The sequence below is a fragment of the Suricata suricatta genome, chromosome 3 (genome assembly GCF_006229205.1).
Source record: "Suricata suricatta isolate VVHF042 chromosome 3, meerkat_22Aug2017_6uvM2_HiC, whole genome shotgun sequence".
Taxonomy (NCBI): Eukaryota; Metazoa; Chordata; class Mammalia; order Carnivora; family Herpestidae; genus Suricata; species Suricata suricatta.
In genome coordinates this window covers 117,830,152-117,850,466 of record NC_043702.1, presented here as the reverse complement: position 1 = coordinate 117,850,466, position 20,315 = coordinate 117,830,152, and the positions used below count along the sequence as shown (strand labels likewise).

The 20,315-nt window shown below is 36.7% G+C and overlaps 1 protein-coding gene across 2 annotated transcripts in view; it reads left to right on the top strand.

Moving 5' to 3' along the window:
* Positions 1–20,315, top strand: part of KLHL20 (kelch like family member 20) — a 64,146-nt gene that overhangs the window by 820 nt on the left and 43,011 nt on the right. For both annotated transcript variants that reach the window (XM_029934962.1, XM_029934963.1), the window contains exons 2-3: positions 137–200; positions 17,188–17,761. In XM_029934962.1, the coding sequence (XP_029790822.1) occupies positions 178–200; positions 17,188–17,761 (597 nt within the window). In that variant the 5' untranslated portion in view covers positions 137–177. The remainder of the gene's footprint in view (positions 1–136; positions 201–17,187; positions 17,762–20,315) is intronic.

Below are 20,315 nucleotides of genomic sequence, written 5' to 3'. Positions count from 1 at the left end.
CAAAAAGCCTGTGGTATAATATGATATACATTTTTGTATCACTGAATGAAATGATTATATAGACATTGTAACTGGAAAGATCAGAAATAGTTTTTTTTTTTTTTTAAATTAAGTTACTGCTTTTCTGTTGTCTTAGGTTCGGCTTTAGAGTGTGGTGAAGGGTACTTTTCATGGTGCATGGAAGGAAAGCCAATGCGCAGGTAGGCTTTTAGGAAGAAAACCTTCAGTTTCACTGATTGAAATTCAACACGTAATAATGCAGGACTTCATTTGATTGTTTTAAAGGGTTTTCAGACTGTACCAAATTCTGCTTAGAACTGATGATTCTTATTCTAAAATAAATCAAAAGTATTAAAGTATTATCAAGAATTAATCACTTGTTAAATAGGAGCCCAATATAGTACTTACATGTCTAAAGAACGTTATGAATTTTATGTAGTTTTTAATATTTCAATTTTCTTTCTTGCATGGTGATATTTGTGATAATTATTAAGTGTAATATGATACTCTCTGGGTTCATTAGTCATCAATTTTCTATAGGATGTAGAAGATTCTGTTGCCACAGAAGAACAATTTGTAATACATTGTGTTGTATACCTAATTATGGTTTGGGTTATTTTATTGATGATCAGTAGTACATTTGTTCTGTTAATTAACATAGCTGCATTGCAGGAAAGAGTCTTGAAGGTCTGAAAAAGGTATTGGACATAATAACTTAGCCCATAGAAGAATGGAACAGTGTAAGATAATATAGACAATCATAAGCCCTCCCAATTCTAAAATTTAGTAATATGCTTTCTTAATCTATAGTCCTTATCAAAACAAAATCAGCTCAGTTCTTTTTCTTTGTTTCTTAAACTCATTTCACATTTATTGAACTGTATGTAATTATTTATTATTTAACATCAAAGACAGATGGCTCTGGCAGAGCCAGAGAAGAGAAGAAACATTTTAGGAGAAGAAACATTAAATGATGGGGGTATGACTTTATGACTCAGGACCAGGAGCAAGAATATGTATCATTTTCCAAATCTGTTATTGATTTTTTGATTGACCTTGAACTGTTCACCTTCTCTGTGCCCCAATTTATTTTTCTAATGTATCTGACCAGGATACTGGGAACTAATGAATGCTTTCAAATGCTTTGAGATCTCCAGATTAAAGATGTTATGGATGTAACAAATGTTGTTATCTAATTTGTATCTAACTCCATGTAGCAAAAATATTTGACTGCAGAGCACATGAAGAAATTAACATACATTAAATGCTTTACCATTTTATCCTTTATCATGGTTGCAAAAACCACTGATTGCTTATCTTCCTCATTGCTTCTCTTCCTCACCTGCCATAAATGTCATTTCTTATGTAATTGCTAAAATAAGAGCTTATTATTTTTTAAAAAGGGAAGGCACAGCGTGGGAATGTCTTTGGTTTATCAGTAATTTCTATAAAAATATTCACGTAATCACTCATACCTACTTGCTTTTTCTTGCTTTATTATATAATCCTGCCAGTTATTCAAAATCATGTTGGGAGAATTCTGGTGCCATTAATTGTTAAACTACAGCTCTTTCTTCATCACCATCTCTTGGCCAGAGCCTGGCCTACACATTGATCTCGGATTTAAGTTGACCTTTGGTTACCTTTCCTTGTTGGGCTGTCATTCTCACTGCTACAGCCCAGAAGGCAGACTCTGTGAAGTAATGTTGGTTGTATACTTAGGTGCTATTGGAGAAGCTTTGAATATGAAATAATTATATTAAGATTATTTGAATACATGTTTATTCTCCCTACTTGAGAATTTTGAGTCTCATGTCTTCTGTATCTTTGCATCCCTGGGACCTAATGATTCCTGAATAATCATTTAAATGACTAAACAGTACCTGCACACTTTTTCCCCATGTGCCAACCACCAAAAGATATGGACAGGAAAAGGCTGAAAATTATTTTATTAAAGGTATTTTAATGCTTCATTATAAAGTTTTATGAAATTGATTGACATCTTATTAGTAAAGCCCCGTTGAACTCATTTAACTACCCATTATGTGTACAGATACAAAATTTAAAAGATACAATAAGATGGTTAGTGAAAAATAGGTCTCCCAATGCTGGCACCAGCTCCCAGTTCTCCTCTTTATAGACAACCGCTATAAACATTTTCTTATTCATTTTTAATAGACATAATGCATATGTAAGCATGTCATATACAGTATTTCTCCTTTTCTAAAAACACTAATGTCAGTATATCATGCACATTCTTCTGAATCTTTCTTTTTTCACTTCCCACATTATCTTGTAGATTGTGACAAATACATATAGACTCACGTTATTCTTTTTGATAGCTCCATAGTACTTCCTTGTCTGTAAGTGCCATATGGTTAACCAGCCCTTTTCAGAGACATTGAAGCTAATTCCTATGTTTTGCTGTTACAGCCAGTCTTCAGTGAATATCCTTATCAGTGGTTTTTGCCCATATGTGTACATATGGAATAAATTCTTAGATGTAGAATTGCCCAGAGTATGTGTGTTTTTAAATTTTGATAGATATTGACAAATTTCCTTCCTTACAGATTATTACCAATCAGGTCTCACCAAAAACATGCCTGTTTCCCAAGATATTATTCTTTTTATTTAAAATAATTGTTTTTTAATGTTTATTTTTGAGAGAGAGAGAGAGAGAGCGCACATGGGGAAGGGGCAAAGAGAGGGGGAGACACAGACCTGAAGCAGGTTCCAGGCTCTGACCTGTCAGCACAAAGCCCAATGCAGGGCATGAACCCACAAACTCCGAGATCATGACCTGAATTGAAGTCAGATGCTTAACTGACTGAGCCATCCAGGTACCCCTAAGATATTATTTTTTAATCATTTATTTTATTTAGAGATACTAAATCACTTTACAATGTAAGTATTTCCTTCCTTAAATATATGACTAGGAAACTGAGCCTGAATTTATTAGGAATTGATTTATTCAGTCACCAAACATTTCTATAATACTTTGTTATATGCCTGTATATTGTATGTATGCAGATGTAGGGATGGAAAGACATGTAAATAGACACCATGCTACAACGTAAACAGAATTTTAATAGAGTTGTAAACATAGAGATGGGATCTTCTGCTCTGTGAAGATGAGAGCTTTACAGAGATGGTAATATTTAAGCTGGATCTTCTAGAAAGGATAAGGATTTGCTTTAAAGTTAAGAATGTACTTTAAAATATAAGAATTTAAAGGAAGAAGTTAATTAAAGACACCATAGACAGAAGGAACATCTGTGCCCCCTCCCCCCCAAAATGACACCAAAGTCTGCAAGTAGGTAACATGAATGGAATGTGAAGTATATCTGCAGTGTAGATATGTGGGGGCAGCAAAAGTGAAACAGGGAAAAATCATAGAGAATTAGGCTGCAACCATGGGAAAGAGTTTGGCTTTATCCTCTAGGTATTTAAGAGCCAATGTACATTGTTATACAGATAAGATATGTTCTCAGGGCCAATATTTGGAAGTATAGGGCATGGATTAGAAAGAGGGGGAAAATGATGGCAAAGTAACTAATTACAGGAGTTGTGGTAGTTTAGGTGAAGCCTGGCAAGGATTGAAAGTAGATCTATGGCAGTGGAGAGTGAGAGAAGACGATGGAGTTAAGACTTTGTGTAATAGTAGCATCAGAAAGAGTTGGTGAATATCGAGTAAGGAAAAGGTAGCAGTTTAAAGACTCCAAGGATTTCAGCTTGGGAAACCAGGTGCTGCCATGGTGGGATCAAAAATACAGGAAGAGGCGTGAACAGGTTTCCGTAAGCCAGGAATAGTTTCTTTTTCATACATTTTAAAATTATTATGTCTAGGAAATGGCCAAATAGAGATAGCTAGCATGTAACTGGAAGATGAGTTTGGGACACAAGAGAGCAGAAGAGATGCAAAAACCAGTTGTGCCTCATCAGCCCACAGAATGTTCTTGAAATTGTAGGCATGAATGAGGGTAGAACAGAAAAGAGGATGCCAAGGACAGAACCTCAGGGAGTGCCGGGGTGTTCAAGGTGAAGCCTAAGAAAAAAGGCCAGCAAAGATTCTAAAATGCATAAGAAGCTTTCGATTGTTTGAGTCTTGTTTTATTTAATTGTATCTAGAGTTCTTATTGATAATTTTCACTCATGGTAAAGATCAGATGAGCTTCTCCTTACTTCAAACAACAGCAACAAAAATCCCATTCAGGTCTTATATCTTTAAAATTGTGTATTTATTTTAATCCGTCTAAAATGTTGTTTAAAAATAGTAGTATAAAATGTACCTGCTTGATTTGACTCTTCCTTGGCGTGGCATTCAGTTAGCTTGCTGAACACCTCTTCTTCCTTTCCTTTACTATATATATAGAAATAAGAAAATGAAATATTATGCTTGGTATTATCATCACCTTTGCAGTTGAGATGGCTGTTTAACACAGTGCTGCCAATGGAATGTCAGCAGGAGCTGCTAAGAGGTATCCTAGGAAGGCTTTTGCTGTCCTGACATAGAGGGAGGCCAGCTTGTTTACATGCTCTTCCTCCTCCATGCCTTGATGGCCAGACCAAGGCATCCACTACTGACAATGGTTTTATCCAGTAAGCAGTGAGGAGGTATTTTAGGGCTAAAGCATTTATGTCCTGTTTTCAGGTTAAGGGGTTACCGGCCTGGCTCTTTGGTATGGAATCAGGTACAAAATGTAGTGCTAGTGGGTGCCCTCCTCCTAAGCACAGCTGGCGCTTTGCGATAGTACTTCTGTTTTAAGGATTTGTATACTCCTACCTGTAGTTTTCTCTTTTTGTTGAGTGTGTTTAGGACTTTAAATAATTGTCAGTTCAGCTGAATCTTTTTGTTTGTTTGTTTGTTTTTTAGAGAGAGAAGGCTGTTAATTTCCAAACTAAAACAGAACTTTTAAAGTATAAAAAGAGATGTTCATTTAGGTAGGGAGCACAATTCCAGGCTAAGAAAAGATTCTACAGGTCTTTGGACCAAGAACTAAAACTTGATTATAAATGCTTTAAAAGCAGAAATTGTGTTTTCTAAATTTTTTATTGTGTTTTATTTCAAATTATGTTAGCCACTTGGGGCGCCTGGGTGGCTCAGCCAGTTAAGCGTCCGGCTTCGGCTGAGGTCATGATCTCATGGTTTGTGGGTTCAAGCCCTGCATTGAGCTCTATGCTGACAGCTAGCTCAGAGCCTGAGCCTGCTTCAGATTCTGTATCTTCCTCTCTCTCTGACCCTCCCCTGCTCACGCTGTCTCTCTCTCTCAAATAAAAAACATTAAAAAAAAAAAACAACAAATTATGCTAGCCACTTACAGAAAATGGTTCTTTCCTCAACTAAGAATATTACTTTTGGAGTAAAAGGTCCAAGGAATGTGTGACATGGCATCCCTGAAATTTGAGAGTGGCTTACACATTTTGGGTGGGTGGAAATGGTATTTACTTAGGGAGGTACCAAAATTTGTAACATTCCTTTTTGGTAAACATGAAGTATATTTAAGATATTTGATTTGTTCTTTGGTTTATGCTTCCTACATGCACATGATATGAGTATTCTCACTATTGTTTTAGGAGGTATCAACATTCATGGAAATTACCCATCTCTTTACCTACCCTACACTTCCTTGACTTCCTAAATTGTTGGGACTTTTAAAACAAACTTTTAACTATAGGGAACAAACATAAATAAATATGTTCTTATGAAGCACCCGATTGGCTCAGTTGGTTGAGCATCCTAACTTCAGTTCGGGTCATGGTCTTGCTGTTCCTGAGTTCGAGCCCCACCTTTGGCTTTGTACTGACACCTCAGAGCCTGCAGCCTGTTTCCAATTCTGTCTGTCTCTCTCTCTCTCTCTGCCTCTCCCCCAACTTGTGCTCTGTCTCTCTCTCAAAAATAAACATTGAAAAATTGCTGGAGTCCAGCTACAGCAGATCCAGGGCTCCCTGAAGGATGAACAGTGTTGGCGAAAGGGAGAGTGAGAAAGCCTCGAGTACTTAGTGAGTTCAGAAATGGCTTCCAACAAAACATTTTTTAAAATACATACATGCATACACACATACATACATTCTTGTGACTTTCACCTTCCTGCTCACACTGAGAAAAACTCTCTGAGTCTTCATAATTTGTTTTCTGAGAATAACCTCTGGAATACCCACTCCATCAGTTCAACATGCCTTTCTTTGCCCCTGCTGTTTCTGCAACCATTTCACCCATTTTCTAGCCATCACTCAAATCCCTAGATTGTCTGTGACATTCCTAACTCTTGATTAATGCAGGCATTTATATTCCCTGATGTGGATGGTTGATTACTGTTAGATAAAAGAAGCCATGGGGAATTCGTGCTACTCTAATCAGAATCTTTAATACTATATATACTATACAGGGGCACGTAGGGGGCTCAGTCAGTTAAGCATCCAACTCTTGGTTTCAGCTCAGGTCATGATCTCAGTTTGTGGGACTGAGCCCTGCATCAGGCTCTGCCCTGACAGTGTAGAGCCTGCTTGGCATTCTCTCTCCCCATCTCTCTTTACCCTTCTCCCACTCTGTCTCTCTCCTCTGTCTCTCAGAATGATAAATAAAAAATAAAAAATTAGAAAATATATTATTTGAGCCAACAGTGTTACCCCACAGTAATTCTGTAGGTCCCTAGTTAATGCTTATTTATTCCCTGCACTAGCTGTGTCACACCTTCATTCATTCTCTCACGATCCTGTCACTACCCTCTCACAGGCGCGATGGCCTGCTCCTCCAACTTCACAGAAAAAATAGAGGCCATCAGGTAAGAACTTTACCAAGCTCCTGACGCCTCCTTACCACAAGATAAATGTATCTGTTTCCTCATTATCTCCTCGACCACACTCCCTTCCTCTAATCTCTTACGTAAGCCCTTCTACCTTTTGTGAGAGTCACCTCTGCGCTTTGGTTCGGTACACTCCCCCTCTTCAAGGATCTCGCACCATCATTCTCTCTCTCTTATTTTTTTTAAGTTGCTCCCTCTTTCTCATTCTTCACAGTAGTATATATCATTTCCCAGTCTTCTTCCACTTTAAACTGACATATTATTGTATGTCTCTTTTTGGCACAGGCAAGCTGCATTTTAGAAATACTCCATACCCATTGTCTCTTTCTTTACCTTCATTACCCACTGCCATTGGCAACCTCAGGTTTTTACTGAAAATTTAGGGCTAATGAAGTGTTTTGGCCATTCATCATTTTCTTACTGGCTGTCTCTCCTTAGATCACAACCTGCCACCATTTTTATCAGCCCCTCTTCCCTTTCCCTCTCTGTTATAATTCTCCCTTCTTCTAAATCACTGTTCCTTTATTCTGCTGGGCAGTTTAGAATCTTTGTTACAATCCTGATATCTCTAGTAGAAGAGGTTAAAGCTTATTTCTTTAAGTAGTTCATTTAAACGTGCAGCAAGGCTTTATGTAAGACAGAGTGGTGGGGACTCTGGTGAACCTATAGATGACAAGCTCTCCTGATGATACTCAAATGCAATTTCAATTTCACTCTCAAAACAAACCAAAAGCTGTAGGCAAAACCCTTCTCTGATAGTCTTTATCGTTCTAAGGGGCCCTCACCTTGCCTTTTATAATTAAAGGGCCTAAATACTTGTTTTCTCAAAAGCACCATCTGTCTTTGAAATAAATGCTGTTTTTCCCCGGGATGTAAAATAACAGTAATTGAAAATTTCTAATAGCAGTTTATTTCTTCTCACCATATGTAGAGATTCAAATGTAGTAATTGTACTTTCTTTTTTTTTTTTTTTAACATTTATTTATTTTTGAGAGACAGATCATGAGCAGGGGAGGGGCAGAGAGAGAGGGACACAGAATTGGAAGCAGGCTCTGAACTCTGAGTTGTCAGCACAGAGCCCGACGCAGGGCTCGAACCCACAAACTGTGAGATGTTGACCTGAGCCAGTTAGACGCTCAACCAACTGAGCCACCCAGGCACCCCTATAGTTTCTTAAACTGATTCCATAAGATCTGGTGCTTGCCTTAACAGAATTGTATAGATTTACTGACATTTTGATAAGAATCCTTCTTGTTTAATTTTGCATGTTTGACAATGATGGTTTTACTTTTCTTTTTGCTTTAGATCTGCGTTTTGAATTATTGCTTTTTTCCATTCCGTTATTTCCCTTCAACTTAGGTCAGTGTATTATTTCTGTAAAAACTGATTTCACTGAAAAAGATTTTACTTTATTAATCAGATTTTATTTCAGTTTTTTAGTCACACTTTAATGTATATTAAAATTGCCTGCTTACTAAATACAGATCCTAGAGTCCTACCACCAGAGATCCTGATCCTCTAGCACCTCGGGAGCCTGCATTTTTATTAGGCACCTTCATATGTCTGGTGTCAGAGAAACACAGTTTTTGAAAAGTTAATATAACAGCCTAGTGGGAATTGAGCAGTCAGTAAAGAACAGTATCTAGTCTTCTCACGTTTTCATTTCATCTGAAAGAAAAGCCACACTTTCAGACCATAATCTTAAGTCTATCAATACTGTGTTTAGAAAATATGATAATAATGGAGGAAGACCCTCTGTATACAAGAGTAGTTGGGGGCGCCTGGGTGGCTCAGTTGGTTAAGTGTCTGACTCTCGATTTCAGCTCAGGTCATGATCTCCCAGTTTTTGAGATTAAGCCCTATGAACCCCATTCTCTCTCTGCCCACTCCCACTTATGCTCTGTCTCACCAATCAAAATAAATAAACATTTAAAAAATATATTTAAAAAAAGAGTAGTTGACTAGTCAAAGCAAGAGTAAATTTCTAAATTCAAGTTGGTTAGTAAATTTAGAATGTGTGGCTGATTTTACTGTTACACATTTTAACTACCATGTTTTTGGTGTCAAAATGTTTTGAGCTGAAAGTCCTGACCCAGACTAACACAGTCACTGTGAAAGTCTTTTATTTACATAACAAGAAGGCCAGAGGTAAGGTGGGCTCCAAGATTGGTTGATGCAGTAACTTGGTAATATCATCTTGGGCCCAAGTTCTCTGTATCTCTCCAGTGTAGCTTATGCAGTATCTTTTTCATCCTAACCTAAAATTGATCTCCCATCCCACTACCACCTACCAGTGTAGAATGCCACATTCTTCCTTGTTAAGAAACTCCTTAAATCGTGGAATATATGTCTGTTCCTAAAGTTTGATGACCAGCTTAGGTAAGAGAACGCCATCAGCTAATTGATTTGAGAGAAGTCAGGATTCATCCTTAAAAACATGGCTATCTTTTCCTGAAGCACATGGCTAGTAAAGGAAAAAATCAAGGTTATGTTAAAGTTTGAGAGAGTTGATGGTAAAATATGATATTAATAGAATTTATTTTTAAGTTATATTTTTCATCAGTGCTAAAAGAATACAAAATCTGCTAAAGTTATTATTAGCAGATTTTTTTACACCCTTTGGTTTTAGAAAGACTGATTCTTTCCCAGAATTGATAGTCTTTCTGGAAGAAGGCAAGAGATCTGTTTGGTCTCCCTAGTTTGTTAAATGTGGATAATGTCTAGAATAATGCTTTCACTCACCTCCTTAAATCTTAAAATACATATAGATTAATCTTTCAAATTAATAAAAATGTTATTTGAGTTCAGTTTTTTTTTTGGTGTGTGTGTGTATATTTGTAATGTTATTAGTTCAATATTGGAATAAAAAGCCACAGATTGAAAAAGCAAATAATTTGAGATCTTCTCGTTTTTCTGGATGAATTTTTACCTGGACAATAAATCTTGCTGCCTCGGGATTTAATTAAAACCTTTCTTAGGGTTCTGTCCTGGGGAGCAATTCACACCTCAATTTACCATCCCAACCCCTAAGTCTCTGGAGTATTTATTTCATCAGACTCCAAACAAAGAAGTTGTGAATATGATGTGACAAGGTGTGAACACAGTTTATTTCTAGGACCCTTATTATAACTTCCCTTCAAAAGGTGCCCAGAAAAATGTACCAAAAAACTCACTTTTCTGCCAGTAGAATGAGAATAATGGAGGATGTGCCCTTAGAATTTTAAAAGTATACATTTTCAAAAACAAATAGCAGAACCATAGGAGAAATAGCTTAGTGTAGAGAATTAAATATGGGATTTAGAATTAAATACAGCTTCTCAGAACACTTAAAATGAGGTGCTCCTTAAAGTCTCAGCCTACCCTGTTGTCATTCTATCTCATTCTCCTAAAAGGGCAATGTGGTCCAGCCATGTGGCAATATGCTTGCTTTTTTTTCTCCCATCTAAGAATGACAACCACATAAATCAGATTACCAGAGTCATTTCTATTTCAAACATCAATCCAGTTGCCTAAGATACTTTGGAATAATAAGGCACTGACTTTGAAGTCAGAGGACCTACATTCAGACAAATCCCGACACTGTCATTCTTTGTGAAGTAAGTGTAATTATCCTTATGTTACAAATAATGAACTTGAGGACCAGGAAGTTAAGCAATTTGCCCAGATTATACCTAATAAGTGATAGAGGTAAGGTTTAGCAACAATTTAATGAACACTAGACCTGTGTATTGGGATACAGCAGTGAGCAAAAGCAAACAAGGGCCTTGTTCTCATTGATCTTATATTCTAATTAGGTGATAAAGCCAGTATATTATGTCAGGAGGTAATATATTTATGAAGAAAAATTAAAGGGTATAGAGTGATAGAAATGATGCTATTTCATAGAGGGTAGTGTTGGGAGAAGGAATTTTTTCTTCCCTTTGAGGACCTTCAATCTGGACTTAGAATCAAATTAACAATGAGACGATGAGGAAGTCAAATTCAATAGAGTTTTTAGAGGGAATCCACACAGACCTAGAAATTCCAAAGATAATCAGACAACATGATGCTTATATGAGCTAAGGCAAGGGGTATTGGACTGAGGATACAAAGGGGAGAAATACCATTAGCAGAAGGGAAAAATGTTTGGAAAACAAAGGTACCCTATTATGCAGATTGGTTTCTTAGATAAAAAGAAATTTCTGATAATAGCTCTCTTCCTGGTAAAGCAGGCAGTTGAAGGGGAGGTGAAGAGCTTTTTCTGAATCTGCTGGGTTTGGATTGCTTTTATTTACTTTTTAAATGTTTTTTTAAGTTCATTTACTTTTGAGAGAGAGAACAGGGGAGGGGCAGAGAGAGAGAGAGAGAGAGAGAGACAGAGCCCAAGTAGGCTCCATGCTGCCAGCACTAAGCCTGATGTAGGGCTCAAACTCACGAACTGAGATCATGACCTGAGCTGAAACCAAGAGCTGGGCACTTAACCCATTGAGCCCCCAAGTTACCCAGGATTGCTTTTAACTCCAAATAATGTTCGTGCCAAAGGGGCCCATCTTGAGGTGGCCTGCCCTTGATCCCTACAGTGGTGTGTTAAGTTGACATTTGAGCAGAGATCTGAAAGAAATGACAGAGTGAGCTCCATACATATTTGGGGGAAGAAGTTTTCAGGAAGAAGGAATAAGGCTCTGAAGCAAGAGAATTCTTAGCCTGTCCCAGAAAATATCAAGGAAGTCTGTGTGACCAGAGAACAGTGGGCAAGAGGAAAGCAGTAGGACATGAATTCAGAGAGTGCGCAAGGGGAAGAGTCATGTAGAAGCTGACTTTATATGGTTTGTTTTTGACTATGAGTATTTAAAGCATTTTGAGCAGAGTAGTGTAATCTGACTCTTCTAAAGGATCACTTGAGTTGTATAGAGAGGAGATATAGGGGCGCCTGGGTGGCTGAGTTGGTTGAGCGTCCAGCTTCGGCTCAGGTCACGATCTCATGGTTCATGGGTTTGAGCCCTGCATCGGGCTCTGTGCTGACAGCTAGCTCAGAGCCTGGAGCTGCTTCAGATTCTGTATCTCCCTCTCTCTCTGACCCTCCCCTGCTCGTGCTGTCTCTGTCTCTCAAAACAAAAAAAACAAAAAAATAAACAAAACATTAGAGAAGAGAATATAAATGGGCAAACGTGGAAGCAAGAAGACTTTATGAAACTATTATAATATTAAAAAAGAGTGAGAATAACCTGAATTAGGGTGGGGCTGGTGACGATGTAGAGAAATAGTTGGAGTCTAGATATCATTTGGAGCTAGGATGACAGGATTTGCTGATGGATTGGGTTTGAGGGTGTGTGGAAGGGAAGAGGCTCCAAGATTTTTGGCTTGAGCAACTAGAAGAATGGAATTGCTTTTCATTAATCTGGGGAAGACTAGAAGAGAGACACGGGGGAAGGTAGAGAATCAAGGAATCAGTTTAAATATATCATTGAGATATTTTCATTTGTGTGATACAAGACATTCATATGGATCCAAATTCAGAATTTATTCAGGCAGGAGATAAGGCTCTTTTAGTCATCCACATATGGATAACAGGAACCATGAGATTAGAGAGCAGAGAAGACAGACCTTTGGAGACTTTAAGGGAATTCTTAGCAAGTTAGCAAGCCAGACCACTGATAAAAGTATAGAAATTACCCATTTAAAAAAATATAGTTTACTGTCAAGTTGTCTAACATACAGTGTGTACAGTGTGCTCTTGGCTTTGGGGGTAGATTCCTGTGGTTGTTCCCTTACATGTAACACCCACTGCTCATAGGAATTACCCATGATTAAAAGTCAGAATCTGTACTAATACAATAAAAACAGCACAATATTCTTGCTATGGTATACTTTTGAATGAAAAGGCAGATATGTAGAAATTAGCTTCCATATTGTACGTAGGTGAAATAAAATACTGTTTATAGTTCAACAGTACTATCTTTATGTACATAATTATAGTTACAACAAAAATGTTTTCATTTCAACATGCAGTGTCAATATTAAAAGGAATTTTTGAATTTATCTTGTTTTTAATGTTGGTTCTTAAAAGAAGCTTGATTGTGCCACTGTTAACCATGTGATTTATTCTTTCAGCTTCTACTATGTACAAGGCATCATTAAGCATTGTGGTTAAAAGCTTCCTTGATTGTTTATGTGGGTGGTAAAAATGATCCTTTAACGGCTCAGCTTTTTTCAGTCTGTAAATTGTCAAGCAGAAACGGTGCTGTTTCTACCAGATGTTAGGAATTATGAACAGTTTGTGTTCTAGAATACAGAATCACCCGTGGGCTAAGGCCAAGCATAGAAAGATTGAATTTATAAGTACTTTGGAACAACAGGTTGCTGTTGGGGAAAGGAAAAACTATGTTCTTTGTTTTCAGGTTCTGCCTTTGTAATGTAAGTGTAGTTTCTTCTTCCCAAAATGTCCTTTTCCAGCCTCTCCTTCCCTGGGGACTCTCTCAACACAGGTGTTTTATTATACCGTAGTTCTTGTCAGTGCTACAACTTTAGGGGTAGTAAACTGATACTGTCCCCTGCAGGCCACATGTTAGACCAGCTCAGTATAGATGATTAAGGCTGTGAGACTCACGTGAGGCTGACCAAAAACTCCGTGATAACGTTGGAGTCACCTACCCCCCTTTTAAACAACATGATATCTCTAGAAGAATTATTCATGAGACGACTGTTTAGTGAGTATAGAATCAGAAACAAATATAATGATCTGGGCCATGGGTAAAGGATATTTCACCTCAGTTCCAGAATAACCCAATGTAATATTCCTACTTCACAACAAAAATACATACCCTTGAAGTAACCTTGTAGCTTATGCTAATCAGATCTAGGCTCTTTTCAGTATAAACAAATACTACTGATTTTTGCCTTTCAGACCACAATTTGTATCCTGATTGCCCTTTCTCTGGTTATTCACTCATTCCTTCTTCTAGATAGATTCCCTGATTACCTCTTTATATTCCTTTGACTTTTTTTCTCAGTTCAAACAAAATGCTTTGTAAATTATATGCAATTAGTAAATATTTGTTAAAAGAGTAATTACCAACTTAGAGGAGCACATATTCTTTTCATGTTGGCAGATCCATGTGATAATTATGAAAATCTGAATATCTTCATTACAGTTATTTGTCAATTTAAGTTTGTGGCATTTACCTAGGAGGTTAACACCTCAGTTTCTAAATCTGAAATATGGACATAAGGTATAAACTTGCTTCTCTTATATATAATCTGGAATAACTTTTTTAAAGGTAATAAACCTTTGACTATTTTAGAAATGTTTAGAAATGTTTAGAGAGAAAATTCTGATAATTTCCTAGACCGTCCCAGTATTTTTTTAGTTGGAAAAGACAAGACTTAGGTTCAATTTTGTTATGCTATTTTCCTTAAGCCTGACATTCATTTAGTCATCCTTTTACCAAGTTACTTGACTCTTCTGATAGTCCAGGGTGAAGTTCTTCATGATGACTAGACCAAAATAATCTGCATTTACTGTAGCTTTTGGGCTTTAAGAAAAGAGTTGTACAGAAATTTGGATATCCATAAGTAAAAAAACTGAAAATCTTATTTTGAATTGTTAAATAATTCTACAGCTTTCTTCTTTCCCAAACCCAGCATTCACACCAGTCACATTATTAAATATTTACAGTGCTCTTGGAGATAGTTGTAGTTTATCCAAAAGTATCAGGAGACCTGCTCTGCTACTGAAAGAAAGCTTCATGATTTAGAACAAGTCACCTAACCAAATAAGTTTCTTCATCTGTTAAAAGAGGGTATTATGCTAGATGACCTGATGATACATTTTGCTTCAAATCTCAATCTCCATTCTTCACGCTAGGTTACAAATTATGCCAAGCAAGCAAGTTTTCATATTTAAAGATTTTTGGAGAACATTAACATGTAAAATTTATTAACACATATCTACCCTGATCTTATGATATTATTTGTATCAAACTTGAGAAATTTACAGAGCTATCATCCTTGTTTTTTCCAGATCCCTTTTTAAAGGAAAATAATTATGAGAGCCTCACAAGAGTGTGTCCTGTAGCACAGTTAGGGTAACACGTACTTAAGTATGCAGAAAATGCCCAATGTCTAGACTTCCAAAGTCTGTGTGTAAGAGTAGCTTCCTGAGCTCCAGCCATCATCCCACCCAAAAGCCACCAAAAACAATAGCAGCAACAAACCCTAAATCAGTCCCAAAATGAGAGATGTTCTTTTCCTTCTCCTTGTACCTCTTGGCCCTCTTGTCTTCAGACTTCAGAGTTCAAGTCAGAACTCTATGTCAGCGGCTTTTCAATTTATTACTATAACATACAGCTTACAAAGGGACCCAGTTATACATATATAATATGAATTTGTGTGTGTATACGACACATAGTTGAAACAGTGAACTGAAGGGAATGTATACCAATATTTTTTCTTACGTTTTATTTTTTTGTGCTGCTTATGACACACTAAATTGATTTTACAACTAAACCCAGCCCCCATTTACAGCACTCTTACTGTAGAAAAATACAAGCCTCCAAACAGTTAACATAAAATTAAATGTTGAGAAAAGTGTTCGTTTGTTAAGTGGGGAATGTGTATTTATGGACCTCTATATTTCTTTTGTAACCATAGTAAACCTCCCTTGATTCTGACTGATATGGTGGGAATAGTTGGAAATATATAGTGCTTTTAAGCAAATGAGGCTTATTGTCAGATTCAATATCTCTATCTCCAAATTAGTCTAACAAAATCTTTGTACAGAGGCTCTTAAGAATTCTAAATAAATAAATATTTCACCTGTTATCTTCTTTCCCACTTGAATGTTCATAAACTGTGAAGAAAAGGTTTCTAAGTAAAGATAAACTTCAATCCAGACGTGCTGGATTATTAATTCAAAATTTATTTAAATATTAATTGAAGCATATCAACTCAGACTTGATTCTTACATGTATACGCATAACGACCTCATCTGAAAGGAAACATAATAGGTCTGTAACTATAATAACTGCAATTTAAAATGTAGCAAGCCCTGAATTGGAAGCTTTTGTGTGCATTATTTCCTTTAATCTTTGCCAATAGGGAATAGATACTTACCCATTTTACAGCTAAAGAAACTGAGGAGTAGAGAGGATAAGTAACTTGTCCAGTCAGTCAGTACTAGCATTGCAACCCAGGTCCATCTGTTCTACAGTGTATGATCCTTTGTGCCGCTAGTACAGAGTAGCCATAGTCTCCAGCTGTCAGAGCTGTTAGGCTTGAGGGGAAAAATAAAAGAAATCTTAGCTTAAGATATGGTAAACTATTTTTGAGTCATCTATGTTGAACTTACACAAGGGAGAGAATTTTAACTCGTTTCTCCCTGTGAATGGCTTATAAAATATTTCGTTTGATTCTTTCCCTTTTTAGGAACAAAGTAATGTGATTAACTACATAGTTATTAACTATATTTCCTCACTTATAAGGCACATGGTTCTTTTAATAATTTCTTAGTAGTGTAAATATTACATTAAGTGTATGTAAAGCTTTTATTAGCTGACAGTCTAGCATGTATTTATCCATATAATTTATATCTTAGTTTTCTTTAATATCACAAAGTTCGATCTAAGCTTTCCTCTCATTCACAGATGAAAGACTGTCTGGCCATCAGTGATTATCTGTAGCATCCCATTAACACTAGTTTTTGTAACCTGTGCTTAGGATTTTTTTTTTTTTTTTAGTTTAGTTTGTTTTTTACTTAGAACTGTTGTGATTGCCTGTATAAACTGTGAAAACTATGCGTGTTAGAATAAAGGAAATACAGGATTACCTATAAAGTTAATTTTAGGGCCCTGGCCTCCTTTTTCTATTCTTTTCATGGAGCATGAGCTATATTTTATAGTTTTTGCTGAACCTGAGAGAAATCTAAAATATTCTCCATTATAATGAGACATAAACATTTCTGAGTTTTAGAAAAAGAAGAAATACCAACATTTTCGTTAAACCAGATTAAGGAATTAAAGTCCATAGGTCTGTCTGTGCAGAGAGAGAATAATTTACAAAATCTTCTTCATAAATTTTTATTAATGTATTGCAGGTAGTTTGTAAAAGATGTGGCCCAAGAAAGTCTAGTCTGAGTACTTCTGAGATGGAAAAGAAATTGTTCTTTATTTTACGGGAGTGCATTGTGAAAGTACTCTGATTTGGCATCAATACTGTTTGTTCTTCAGAAGACTTTAAGGCAGTTTATGAGTTCCAGTGTTCTTAGAAAGGAACCCCTTTGGGAGCTTGGTTCTCCCTTTTGATTACCTGCAGGTTTCCTTATCTCTTGACTTATGAACCCTTTATGGCGAGAGTGAGTTTCTAATAATGTTGCCATCATCTCTCCTCCCTCCTTCCCTCATTCCTGTAGGTGTACCAACATTCGACCAGGAGAGACTGGAATGGATGTGACAAGCCGCTGCACCCTTGGAGACCCCAATAAACTGCCAGAAGGGGTTCCCCAACCTGCTCGCATGCCCTATATTTCAGACAAGCACCCTCGACAAACCTTGGAAGTGATAAACCTTCTGAGAAAGCATCGGGAGCTATGTGATGTGGTGCTAGTTGTGGGCGCTAAGAAGATATATGCCCATCGAGTCATTTTGTCAGCCTGTAGTCCCTACTTCCGAGCTATGTTTACAGGGGAATTGGCAGAGAGCCGTCAGACAGAAGTAGTGATCCGAGACATAGATGAGAGGGCTATGGAACTACTGATTGACTTTGCATACACCTCCCAGATAACTGTGGAGGAGGGCAATGTTCAGACCCTTCTGCCAGCGGCCTGTCTCCTCCAGCTGGCAGAAATCCAGGAAGCCTGCTGTGAATTCTTAAAAAGACAGTTAGATCCTTCTAATTGCCTGGGCATTCGGGCTTTTGCTGACACACATTCATGTCGTGAGTTGCTAAGGATAGCAGACAAGTTCACTCAACATAACTTTCAAGAGGTGAGTTCTGTGTGGTGGTTTGAATGCATCCATAATGTATTTGTCAGAGTTCATGTTCTGCTAACTAACATGTACCTGTTTGGGTATTGACTGCCGATTCTAACTTTTCATATCAAAGAAATAAGTTATTATCAATTCTCAGCCTGATTTTTATTTAAAGGCCAATTTTATGCTCTGTCAACAAAAGTTAAAGTTTAGGGATTTGATTCTCCCTAGCCATATTCATAAACTAATTATAAGTCAGAATACAGTTTATTAATTCATTAGGAAATCTGTGTCTGATAAGATACCTAATATCCCTCATTTGCATCACATCATACAATCAGAAAGGATTATTCAGAATAAATTATAAATTAGCAGCTATTTAGAGAACAATCAGGAAAAATGAAATTAGGTGTGTATCAAAAGAATATTTCATGAAATCTGTTATTTTTCATTTATTTAATAAATATTTGTAAAGCTCCTATGTTCAGCCAACTGTGCTTGGAGAAGAAAGTCTACATACAGTAGTAAACAAGATGCCCACAGTGCCTGTTCTTATAATCTAGCAGAGAGGATAGCCATTGGTGCATAATTACATGAATAATTAATTATAATTAATAGGTCCTACAAAGAAGCCTATACTATCAAACTCTGTTTAACAATATATTACAGAGAGATTTAACTTTGGTTCTAGAACAGATCAAGCCAAATTCTGAGACATAAAAAAGCATAACTAGGTTGAGAAACTGAAAGAAACCCAGTGAGACCCAGAGAGCAAAAGGGAGTAGCACATTATATAACGATTTTACAGAAGCTCCAGCACATGATCGCACTGGAGTTAATAGACCATGTTAAGAATTTGAAATTTAATCTTAAGAGCAATAGAAAACAATAAAAGGGCTTTAAGCAAAGACATGGTCCCTTTTACGCTTTATTTAATATCAATCCCTCTTTTCTCTATGATAACCTCCAATGGATCAAAGATTTAATATATACAAAATGAAACCACGAAAATATTAGAAGATGACACAGAGCAATTCCTTTTCAATCTTGAAGTGAGAAAGGCCTTTCTAGTTAATCCAGAAGGCATAGAAGAAAATATTGATAGGTTTGGCTACATAAAAATAAAAAAATTTTTACATGGTAAAACAAAAAAACCATAACAAGACAAAAGTCAAAGACAAAGGAGGGGAGCACCAGGCTGGCTCAGTCAATAGTCTCGCGACTCTTGATATCAGGGCCCTGAATTCCAGCCTCATGTGGGCGTAGAGATTACTTAAAAATAAAATCCTTAGAAAAAATAACTGCATAGGTGGCTTAGTTTCAGCAACTGTCCCAGTATTGTTCTTTATAACAATATTTTTTCCAGTCCCAATTTCCAGAGTAGATGATTGCTGTGCATTCAGTTGTCATGTCTTCAGAGCTCTTGATAATCTGGGGTAGTTCTCCACCTTTAAGAGTAGCCAGTTAATGTTGTAGAACATCCCTCAGTCTGAGTTTATCTCATGTTTCCTCCTGGACAGATTCAGTATTGACGGGAATACTACATAGATGATACTTTGCCATTCTCAGTGCATCACAGGAAGTACATGGTATCTATTTGTCCCATTACTGATTATGTTAACTTGAATCACTTGGCTAAGTGGAGTCCCCTAAGTTTCTTTCCTATTAAGTGATTCTTTTTCCTTTTGTAGTTAGTAAGAACTTTTACAGAGAGATACTCCAAATCCATGTAGATATTCTATTCCTTATCAAATTTTCACTCATATACATTGATAATTTCTCCCCAAATCAGTTATTACTATGATGGTTGTAAAATGGTGATTTGAAAAAAAACACTCCATTTTTCTGTCAACATTCTGCTATAAAGAATAATTTTCCTTGTTCCAAATGATTGATTAGCATTATGAACTCGCTAGACCCTTAGTCTAGTTAACAGATTATAGTCCTTTGTTACCATTTATTATTTTGATGCTAGATAGTTTGGTTTATCCTTCCTGTGCTTATTTTTGCAAAATTAAGCAGACATATGCATGGTTTTTTTAAATTTCCATTTCTTTCCTACACAAAAGGTAGCATCCTGTATATTCCTTGTTGCCTTTGCCTTCTACTTAATTCTGGAATTCATTCCATATCAATTCACAGAGATCTTTCTTGTTCCATCTCCACAGCTGCATTGTCCTCCTTGTGTTCACTGCAGATTTGCTCAGTTTCCTGTTTGAGCATTTGCATAGTATTCAGTGTTTTGCCATTACAGATAATGCTGCAGTGAATAGACTTCTGTATGAATATTTCAGTGTTGTTGGAGGTTTATCTTCAGGATAAATTCCTAGAAATTGACTGCAGAGCCGAAGGTTGACTGCTAGTGTAATTTTGTTAAATAAATATTGCCACATTCCCCTCTATGGGGGTTGGACCATTCAGACCATAAAATATGTCATAGTAATATGAGGGTGCATATTTCCTTGTAATCTCACTAGCAGAATATATGGTCAACCTTCTGAATTTTTGCTGATCTAATGGATGAGAAGTGGAGTCTCAAGTGTTTCAACTTGCATTGCTTTTAAAATAA